We start from the raw sequence: 12294 nt of genomic DNA, 5'->3' as shown, positions 1-12294 counted from the left end.
CCCTTGTCGCCAGATTGTCCCAGGGGTGTTTGTAATGCTAATTCCCATTGTCGCTAGGGTATCCCCATTTACTACTTATATATATATATATAATAACAACAAAAATACCCGTATATTCCACTACTGAGACATACAATGGTTCTTCAGAGAGAGAGGTCTCCCTCCTGAACACACTGCTATACTGTACCCCAGCTTATTTGGTTATTTACAAAACCGCTGAAAATATAACTTTAGCAAAGAAATTGTGCAGACTACAATGCCATCACTGCCTTAAAAGTTATATCTGTGTCATTTTGTAACACGGCAAGACAACAAAAAAAACCATCACATTTCAAAAAAGGGCCAAATTCAGAAAAAAGTAATGATTTTAAATAAAATGGCAAATCCATCCATTAATTACACATTCAAATATTCATGTGCAAGAATGTGAATCTAAGTCATAAATAAAAAGAACTATTTTAAAACAAAAGACGCAACTTTGCATTCTGGTCTACTTGTCAGCATTACATACCGTGGAACTAGAGATGTGCTCATGGAACACGTATGCCCAGTTAAAGTGCCGGAAAAAATACCTAAATAGACTGACGAATATACATGCATATGAAAATGGATAACAATATATGCTCTATCATCATCATTTTACAAAAAGACATCGCTTGTGAGTTTATAAATGAGAAAAAAATATTATGTGATTTTCAACAACAGTTATTCTTATTTCGACCAGAGTGACCACGACCTATGACCCCTAAATTAACAGGTTCCTTCATTTCCCCAAAAGTAATCCGTATTTGAAGTTTGGGAAAAGTCTGTCTTGTTGAAATAATGTTACATTGCGGAAACCCTTTTTCATCGTTCAGTCAGTGACTTTGACCTTTTGACCCCAAAATCAACAGTCTTCTTCCATACCCTAAATGCAAGCCAAGATTCAAGCCCTTTACAAAGTCTGGTTGAACTGTGTCATGTAGCACTAATGGCACTTCACAGAACAGAAACCATCTTCACTCTTTCAGCCATAGTCATTTGGATCTTTGATCGTTTGATACAAAAATCAATAGGGTGTGTTCCAAACATCAAATCATACCATCCACAATGCATGGGGAATAACGATGGTGAAGACGATTCAAAACATTATAGCCCAGAAACCACAACTGCTATAATATGCCCCAAATGCACAATGACCTTGACCATTGACCTCTGATCCCAAAATCGACAGGGTTCTTCCTTACCCATATTGCAAGTCATCCAAAAAGCTTGGTAACTGTACATGCTTACGAACTACAGTTACTGTGCAGAAAACGTTTGTCTTGACCTTTGACATTTAAACTTAAATAAAAGAGTTCTTCCTTAAGTGGTGGAGAACTCATATTATTGTGCAGAAACCATCTTCCTTCCTTCAATCACAGTGAATGTTACCATTGAGCTTTTGAACTCGTAATCAATATGGTTCTTCATTATACCATGTGCACACCATCCATAAGTTTGGTAACCATAAATATGGACAACTTAAGTTATTGTACAGAAATGTAATAGGTAACTGATGGATATACAGATAAGTGGATGAATATCATAATATCCTCCGCCTTAAGATGGACATATAACACAAATTAATTCAAAGGGGATGGCTTAAAAGCCACTGTTCACTTTCTGTAAAACTATCATTTTGCAATGAAAACAAGCAGATATGTAAAAGTGAAGGGAATATGTAAATAACTTGACGATTGACCCTTTTCGGATTATTAGAATGGAAAATAGGTGTAAATCCATGCAATCCATATTAGCACAATATATACACATACAAACAAATCTTACACATCATAATGACCGGCAGATCGGGGTCTGTGCAGTTTGTTAAGAATAATCAGTAGAACAAACATCATAACCCTGATCTGCAGGCACATTATGCTATGGCAGAGCAGGATCTTTGTTTGCCATTTAACATGTCAAGAAAAATATTAGCAGATTTAGACAAAAATTTTGTAAATTTCAGTCCTAATTTAACTAAAGGTTGATGCAATTTTCTCATGTGATCTATTTACATCATCATATAAATTAGTGCAATTATTGCTGTACCTTCACAAGATCTAAATGGCTGTCATTTGTAATGATCATATGCCTCACGTGTAATTTTAAATTAACCTGAGTGCAAATGAAGTTGAGCTGAGTTGATAAACCAGGTACAAATTGGTTTTAATGTCACTTTTAAGACATTAAAGGCTATATCATACCAAGAAATTGGGAACAAAATGTCTTTACTGCAGACACATAAACACAGCCAAAATGTGCTGACCTAAGTAGGTATCAAACATGCAACACTTGGATTATGAGTCTAACCCTCAACTAACTGGGTTACCACTACTCCCTTGCAATTTCTGATTTAACTCATAGAAAGTTGGTAACATTTGTAGATTTTTATATAGGTATAAAGTTATTGCTTTTTATTAAGTTACTAATGATGAAAGGAACAAAATAAAGCCTTTTTGTCAGCATGTACATCACTTAAGTTCCATCTGGTAACCTGGTTGCTCTAACAGACTATCACTTAAGTCGTTCCACCTGGTACCCCAGTTGCCCTAACAGATCATCACTTAAGTTGTTCCAGTTGGTAACCTGGTTGTCCTAACAGACCATCACTTAAGTTGTTCCATCTGGTGCTCTGATTGCCCTAATAAAGGACATAGCTAGCTCTGCTTTACCTTAAAAAGTTTACTAATGAATTTAGTTTTGTTGTCTAGGCAATGACATAGATAATGTATTTTAGTGTTAAATTTGTTTTAATAAATCATATGATGAAAAGTTTGTGGATAATTATTTTAATAATTATATGACAAAAATACATTGAATGCCACCTTATATATTTGCCCCATTTGATCACAAATTCAATAGGTTTCATTGTAGCCCTAAGCCCAAATCAGCCTCAAAATTTTTTCAGGTCTGTCATGTACAAGTATTGTATTGAAACCATTTTTATTCTGTCAGAGATCATAACCTTTTACCTTACCTCAAGTACAAGCCATCCACAAAGTTTGGTAACTGTAGATGATGCACAGCAAAATACAACAAATTTCTAACATACAGATGGATGTACAACATGATAACATAATATGCCATATCTTTTTGCAGTATATAAAAGAATATGTCAACTAGACACAGATTTTCAACTCCTTTAGCATTTTATTTCTGCATTGATTATTGTTGACATTAAATTCTACGATGTTACAATGTGAATTATTTATTCATACTGAAACATAAATAAGACAAGACAAATCTCATATATCTATGTGTTTATAGATATGTAACTATGACACTATATATAAATTATACAGTATTCTTTGTTTCATATATATGGAGTGAATTGCAAGCTTTTCATTTACTGGAGATGAGTCAATAACAAAATGGACTAATTTTCTAATTACATGTAAAACAATGGGATACAGATAAGACTAACTGTTAGAAATGATTACATCAGTAAACTCAACTAATAATAAGAAACCATTTAAGGAAGTCTACTTTTCTAAAATCAATGCTCACTGTGCAGCTCAAAACAACTTTATCATTATGACATCAGCAATATGATGTCATTTTTACCTATTCATATTGTAACAGTGAACTCTTGGTAATATGACATGGTTGCATGTCTCTAATGAAATAGTAAAAAGAAGAATGCTTATACAATTTCATAATAAATCACAATAACACAAAGAAGATGATAAAAGTACATGTATACAAAACCCTGTGAAACACTATGTTACAACCAGCTGTAAATGAGCTAAGCTGGCTTTTGGTTGTGGAAAGCTGCTGAAATCTACAAAAATGTGTCATATTAATTCACCAAAATAACTTTTTTTGTGTATGTGGTACGACAAGATTTACGATCTTCAAACTGTTAAAATTGTAGCAGTTTTTAAACACTCAGCTATTATTTTATAACATATTAGTTACAGTGTATTTTATGCCATATTAGTTACTGGGCACTAAATGCCATATTAGTTACTGGGTACTTTATGCCATATTAGTTACTGGGCACTAAATGCCATATTAGTTATAGCATTATTTATGCCACATTTAGTTACAGGACAGTTAATGTCATTAGTTACAGTGTATTTTATGCCATATAGTTACTGGATACTATATGCCATATTAGTTACTGGGTACTTTATGCCATATTAGTTACTGGGTACTTTATGGATAATTAGTTACAGGGTATTTTATGCCATATTAGTTAACAGGGTACTTTATGCTATATTAGTTACTGGGTACTTTATGGATAATTAGTTACTGGGTACTTTATGCCATATTAGTTACAGGGTACTTTATGCCATATTAGTTACAGGGTACTTTATGCCATATCAGTTACAGGTGCTTTATGCCATATTAATTACAGGGTACTTTATGCCATACTTTTCTATGTAATGACCCCTAGTGCAAGAAAATAAATAGAAAACCTATAAACATTTAGTGATTTTAGAATACTTGGATTTTTGACTATGTAAAAATATCAATTTTGTATTATTTTTTTACTACAACATTTAACAAGCAATCATAAGTAGTTGACCTGTAGTTCATAATTATGCCGAACAAATATATACAATGACACAATGATTATTCTTGTAAACCAACGACAAAAACAAACCAATACCTTTAATCACGGTTAGCTGCAATGTCCCAGACATTAATTGTATATGTCCTAATTCAACTCAGGTATTTTTCACATAATTTGTTGCCAGAATATAGAAAAAAATGAACATTTTGATATGTAAAAACAACTCTGAGAAGCTGGGCTAACAAAAATGAAAATGAAAACAACAAAAATAATTGTTAAAATTATATCAACATACCTAGAAATGATTGACTAATGAATTTTAATAATCGATTTATAATTCCTGTGTCTTTTGACAGGCAAATATTGAAGAATTATTTGCATCATACACATTAAACAGTTACTTAAATACTACAGTATTTGGTGTATTAATTAATGAATAAAACTTTGCAACATTATTAAAAATACTAATGATCAGGATTGGCAGTAGCATCATAAATGGAATTTTATTTTCTAGTTACAAACTTGCAAAAGTTCTAAACAGAATCCCCTTGAAATACTAGGACAAAATTTTAATTGTGGATTAAAATTGCTATTCAAGTCATACATTTTCATCAAAACGATGATACCCACATTTAAAAAAATCATCATAAGTTTTAATTAGAAATTTTGTTTTAAGATGTTATAAATTATACAATGGTCCTCCTGTAAGAAACGTGGTCTTGCTAGAGTGGGATTGCATGAATAAAATTTATAATTATACATAAATGAAGACACAACTCAGACAAAAAGTTTTAACTGAGGGATCCTGACTAATCCCTGGAGAGAATGGGAAAAATAACTACTGCCTAAGTTTTTGAGCATTTATTCAGCAGAAGTTTCTGAGAAAATAAATTTTCATTACATTTAACTTTCTTGGATTTGGAGGATATTAATGATTTAATTACCATCAATTTTCTTCAATTTACAGACATCAATATTTCATTACTACTAATACCTATGGATCTATCACTGGTGAAATGAGAACCTATGTTAATGTTTTGTTCGGGTTTCAAATTCAAGGTCAGTATCAACCATGAAATCCAAGAAGACTGGTCTAACAGTTATGCAAATTAGACTCAATATTGGTCTGACAGTTATGCAAATTAAATTTAAGTAGGTAAGTTACAGGAAAAATGTGTCTACAGGTTGACATGAAGCACACTGACTGACTCATGACATATATAGGATAGTGTGTTACAAAAAAGATTGCTATTTTTCTGTTTCTGACACTAACTGCAAATAAAAGTCACAAGTGGGCTTGATATCACTCACCTGGATTAGTTAACTTTACAAATGACCATTTCAGTAAATAGGATTATTAAGTATTTTAAGAACACTAAGTAAATTATCTCCAAAAATTTATATCATATTCAATTTACCTACTTTACTATACACTGATACAAATTTGTTCTCAAAATACTCACATAATTAATATTTCATGTCTTGCTTATAATGGTAGACATCCAAGATATTGAAGGTTAAGATGGTAGTCTTCCAAGTTATTGAAGATTAAGATGGTAGACATCCAAGATACTGAAGGTTAAGATGGTAGTCTTCCAGATATTGAATATTAAGATGGTAGACATCCAAGATACTGAAGGTTAAGCTGGTAGTCTTCCAGATATTGAATATTAAGATGGTAGACATCCAAGATATTGAAGGTTAAGATGGTAGTCATCCAAGTTATTGAAGATTAAGATGGTAGTCATCCAAGATATTGAAGATTACAATGGTAGTCATCCAAGTTATTGAAGACTAATATGGTAGTCATCCAAGATCTTTATAATTTTGATGGTAGTCATCCAAAATATTGAAGATCAAGATGGAAGTCATCCAAAATATTGAAGATTAAGATGGTAGTCTTCAAGATATTGAATAATAAGATGGTAGTCATCCAAGATATTGAAGATTAAGATGGTAGTCATCAAAGATATTGAAGATTAAGATGGTAGTCATCCAAGATCTTGAGGTTTAAGATGTTAGTCATAAAAGATTTTTATAATTTACATGTTAGTCATCCAAAATCTTGAAGATTAGGATGGCAGTCATCCAAGATCTTGAAGATTAAGCCAAGATACCAAGGCTTATTGAAACATTATGAAACATATTGTCTCCAGATCTACAGAGGTAACAGCTCCACTAATCAGATGCAAATGTATTATTAATACTGCCTATGGTCAAAATCAGACAGAAATATAATCAATCTAAGTGGCAACAGACTTAGCCAATCAGATGCAAATGTATCTCATTAATACTGCCTTTGGTCAAAATCAGATGGAAATATTATCAATCTGAGTGGCAACAGGCTTAGCCAATCAGATGCAATAACACCTCATTGATTATGTTTGTGAATCCAGATCGATTTAAATTTTGATCAAGACTTTGATCATATATGCCCTTATTCCAATTTTCAAGAAAACTGGATCAGAATTATGGCTTCTAGTGTCTTAATAAACTCAGCCAATCAAATGCAGCATCAACTCATTAATAAGCATGGCTCTTTCTCATTATCAAAGTTTCCAAGATCTTAAAGACTTAAGCATACATTCACAGAGTGATACAAATTGGATCAGAAATATGAACCATAAGGAGGTCACAAACCTATCTAATCAGATGCAGGGTTAACTCGTTAATATGCATAGTTCTCACTCATATTCAAACACATCAAAGCTCTTTATGACATGTCCATATTTCAAGTTTGACTGCAATCTGATCTAAAATGTGAGTATCTCACATGATCACATAATCAGTAAGTGTGAACTATGTTCATCATCAAATCTTGAGATTTTTATGATAACAGCATATGTTCCAAGCTTTATCAAAACTGGATCCATAATATGACTTCTAGAGAGCTAACAAACTCTGTCAATCAAATGCAAAATCACTTCATTAGCATACATGGAGATCATTCATTATCAAACTCATCCCAGACCTTGATGATATAAGCATATATTCCGAGTTGATCAAATCAGATTAGAAATATGGCCTCCAGAGTTGTAACAGGTTAACCAATCAGATACAAGATCACCTCATTCATATGCATGGATCTTACTCATTATCATACTTGTCTGAGATTCTGATGATATTAACCCGCATTTCAAGTTTAACTGAAATTGGATCAGAAATATGAACCAAGGTGTCATACAAGCAATTGTTGACAGATGGATGCATGACAATGATGATGTTTGCCAAACACAGGGCCATACATAAGAACATTTGGTCTTACGACCATGTAAAATTAACATAACTATATGGACTACTGTGGTTTCATGTTAAAAATACAAATCTCTGAGAAACAGAAAGAGAACAAAAGATGAGTATTTTCACAAAACATTGGCTGCTCTTACTGCTGGTTGCTTTCTAATGGCACATTTCAACACATTATTGGCTATTTCATTCAGGGAAATGGGAGCTAAGTGCCTTTCCCAAAGATACACCAAGGCAGCCAATGAAGATTGCCCGGGAAGGTGTTGAATTTGAATCCTAGAATTACGAGTCCAACACTGTATAAAACTGAACCATCATGGCTCCCTCCATTAAATCCTCGGTCTACATATTAAAAAGGAATATCATTGCTTAAAATTTCATGCAAAACACAAGTTTCCTACTTATCTTTCCCTGAAACAAAATCTGAAGACAATTTCTGCAGAAATCCATGCTTCACTGGTCTCAGTCATTGTAAAAATATGCAGTACAAGTACATTCCTATCAGAGTTTTGCTTTCTATTATAGAAGCATAACATATAGCAAAACCTTGATGTTAGCATCTACATCATTAAGACATGGCTTATATGGTAAGTCAAGAAACATACTCTTTGAAACACATTATGTATCATACCATGTACAGTGGTCTCTTCCTTGACAAAAAATCCATCAGAAAAGAATATAAATGTATTGCAGGTTATAAGATTCAACCAGTGCTCTGTTTGTACTACTTTTCCACATGCAGTACATCAATTCAGTGATCACACATCACTACAGTTATGTTTACACCTTTAAGGCTGTGTGCTTTACTGTTAGATCCAATGTCATTGTAACCCATTTCCTTGGATTATCATGTGAACACTAGCATAACATAATACATAAGAGCATACTGTTTAGTCCTAACATGCTGACACTTTTAGAGTCCTTCAAATAAATCTATTGGCTAAAAAGATTTCTCAGGAATCCAAGATAACACCATTTCTTCTGTTCTTTTTTATTTTTAAAATCTGAGAACTGAAGCAATCTGATATCCTCAAACAATAACAGCATATGAATTTGTTAAGAACAGTATTTTCTTACATGTCCAAGTTAACCCATTCACAAGATACCTGTAATTGTAGTGCAAACTTTTTCATCATAGCCTTGACATGAACCTGGAATCATCGATAGAAAATCACTACACCTGTAGACAATGTCAAAATATACCCACATACAAAGTCAGGTCAAATCTAATATTTGTTTTGAGAAACTTATTTAAATGGTATCATTCAAGGTGTCTATCAGATATATCCATAAACTGGGTTTGATAACAATTGATTTTCGCACTTGTTTATTTATCATGCTCACAAGCCAGGACAGTAAAACAATATAGAGTAAAGACTTCTGACCTTACAATTAATGTCACAGTGTTTACTATCCATTTTTTTCATCAGAATGTAAAAAAAAAACCAAGTCTGGTCTAAACCAGTTCTATATGCACTAGTCACTGTGTTTGCAAGTACAAAAATGAAACTAATGACCTTAAACTTGAACCCAAGGTCGATTGGGCCTGCTTCTCAAAACTCCCCCACAAAAAAGTGCAGATATCTTAGTAGTCATATCTGCAGTATTTTCATTCAAAACCAATTAAATACTGCAAGATGTGCTTTACTGAAAACTCCATGTTAACGCCACAATTCATGCAAAGTAATAGTAAGATTTTCAAGGTGGCCTCTACGATGGTCAGGTGAGCAAGACCTTTATTCAGAATGAGTAACATACAGCTGATGTTCAAGTGAAAATCCAACTGTCGATATGACCATACATACAGAAGAATTAGAAATAGAATCATTTTTCAGGTTGGCTATCAAAACAACCATTTTGGACATTCAATCAGCATCATTTTATTATCATAATAACTAAACGCTGCAAGAAAAAAAGTGTTTTTTTTTCTTCTTCCAATGTCAGTCTGACCATCAGTTTGGAAGTAGCTGTTATGAGAGTTTTCAAACTGGGGGAGGTCATATTGGTGTTATTTATATTTAGGACTAACTATATTGAGTGATTAGTGTTTTAGTGAAAACCCCATGTTGATGTGACCATCCAATTTAAAGAGGTAGTCATTATAAAATAGCCATTATTTATCAGCACAATTTTTATTTCGGACCAATCTGATTGCATAAAAAATGGTTTTCACTGAATACCTCTTATTTATATGACCATTTGTTTATGAGAAGTAACTATCACAAGATTTTCGATATGGCTGCCACTTTGGTCATCCTGAGGGTCAAACCTGCACCATTTGCATTTAGAAACAAGAACATAAAAAGTCAAGACCCACAATCATTATAGCTAGCAACTATGAACAAGTAGCAGTAACAAGATTTAAAAGGACACCATGAACATGAAATTGGAAGTCTGACTGGCATCATTTTTACTGGGGCCAAAGTAGACATAGGATGATTTTGTTTTGTGAAAACCCCATATTGATACAATCTTCCATTCAGAAGTAGTGTAAGCAAATTTTCCATGATTGTTGCCATGGTGACCTTATCGGCTGTCAGATCACTACCATTTTAATTCAAGACCAAACATGAAATGTCTTTTAGTGAAAACACCATGTCAATATGATTATCATGCGAAATAATGCTAACAAGATTTTCAAACTTGTCACTATAGTTGCCAAATTTTTTTGTCTGAGGGACATCATATTCAGTTTGGGGCAAAAAAAACATCATACAAGAAGAATGTCATTGTAGTCTATAAGACTATTCAATCAGGTGGATTACTGTTAAGAGGATTTTCATGATAGTCACCATTTTGGCTAAATGGCTATATCAGATGTCAAACTGGCATAAATTCAATTAGGACCAACTGGACATAATAACAAGTCATTTGAGAAAACCTTATGCCAGTGTTATCATCCATTCATGAGGTGTAGCAATAACAATATTTTCAAGATGGCCATTACTGTGGCAGTTTTACAGGATTCTTAGTAGCACCATTTTCATTTAAACCAACAAGACCATGGAATGAATGTGTGTGTGAAGTTTTATGGCCATACTCATAGCTAAGAAGGAGTCAATGTAACAGACTTGTGCTAACTGATTGACATATGGACAGATTGATCAACAATGGACAAGAAGTCAATGCGCAAGTGTTTGTCTATGACCAGCAGAGCAAAACTGAACACATCTGTACCACTTACACTTAAAGCAAGCAAATGAAATTAATAATGAATATATAAAGTTTATGCTGCAAATTCATACAAGTATGTAGTTTTGCTGAGACATCACTGCTAGGGGATTACATACTGAAGTAAATGTACAAAATGTTTCCAATTTTGAATTCTTATAGACAGCAAATATATCCTCAGTAACAAATAATGCAAAAGTTGTTTACACTTAATTTGTGTCTAAATATCATTTTGCAATTTTACAAGGTGTCAAGCATATAAAATACAACAGTCCATCACAAGTTGTGTCCAAAAAGGTAAAGAAAGACAGTGCTAGACATGTCAAAATATCAAAGTCCTTCCTGTTGATTCTCTTTACTCTCATTTTCAAATGGAACACAATACCTTGGCCCATTCACCTGAAAAAGGATAAAATAAATGTAAACACAGATGCATAAGAAGCATGTAATGAAAATAAACACATTCATCTTTCGATTATCCTGATGCCAAAATTTCAGCAAATACAAGGGTTCCAACACAAGCCAGTAGCCAGCATTTTTTTGTGTGCCATATATTTGAACACAAATTGGTCTATGCATAGAAAAGCTTTCTTTCTCTTCTAGCATCACTGAAAAAAACTTGCCTGACACAACTCAATCTGAGTCAAAGAGAAGTATAAAAATGTTCAGTCTCTCTACACTGAAAACACTTACCTGACACAGCTCAAGCTGAGTCAAAGAGAAGTATAAATGTTCAGTCTCTCTACTTTCACCCAAACAGATTATGATCATGAGTGGTGTGATCACATTCTAAAAATTAAGCCAAGATGGTACACGCTTGACTTTTGAGCAAAAAAAAAATACATTGTATGTAAAACATTATCACTGAGTTCCATAAATTATGCAGTATTGTGGCATGAAATATAGTCATCATAAGATATGCTAGAAGACACTTATTGATACATTATGAAAAATAACAGTGACAACTGACATATCAAACATTCTGTGTATAGTTTAACCTAAACAAAAGGTAAAAAGTGAATGAAAACATAAAATGGATCAAGAATACAATACACATATTGTGATAAATATTAAATATTTACTGGCAGTAAGTCTACTTCTTTCTACTCTTAAAGAAACAACTATATAAATTATTTATAATTCATAACATTTTCAGCACATATAAAGTAAAACAAAGTAGGCCTATAGTATTTCTGGCTCCGGGATTTTACTACACAATAATATACTAATGAGTTTTACTTTATTAATGTTATTGTTGATTGTGCCATTAAAATGACTAAATCAGCTGAGTGGAACTGCTTATAGTTCAGGCTGAATGAATGGGCATGCAACTCATT

At 32.9% G+C, this 12294-nt stretch overlaps 1 protein-coding gene across 2 annotated transcripts in view; it reads right to left on the bottom strand.

Annotated features, from left to right (window-relative positions):
- Positions 1–3149: 3149 nt before the first annotated feature.
- LOC149797161 (protein GDAP2 homolog) overlaps positions 3150–12294 on the bottom strand; it is an 87231-nt gene continuing 78086 nt past the window's right edge. For both annotated transcript variants that reach the window (XM_089961835.1, XM_089961836.1), the window contains one exon: positions 3150–11356. In XM_089961835.1, coding sequence (XP_089817961.1) covers positions 11288–11356 — 69 coding nt within the window. In that variant the 3' untranslated portion in view covers positions 3150–11287. The remainder of the gene's footprint in view (positions 11357–12294) is intronic.

This window comes from Sinohyriopsis cumingii, chromosome 6 (genome assembly GCF_028554795.1).
Source record: "Sinohyriopsis cumingii isolate HCF-2022 chromosome 6, ASM2855479v2, whole genome shotgun sequence".
Taxonomy (NCBI): domain Eukaryota; kingdom Metazoa; phylum Mollusca; class Bivalvia; order Unionida; family Unionidae; genus Sinohyriopsis; species Sinohyriopsis cumingii.
The sequence above is the reverse complement of the archived record's forward strand: the minus strand, read 5'-3'. Positions and strand labels throughout refer to the sequence as shown.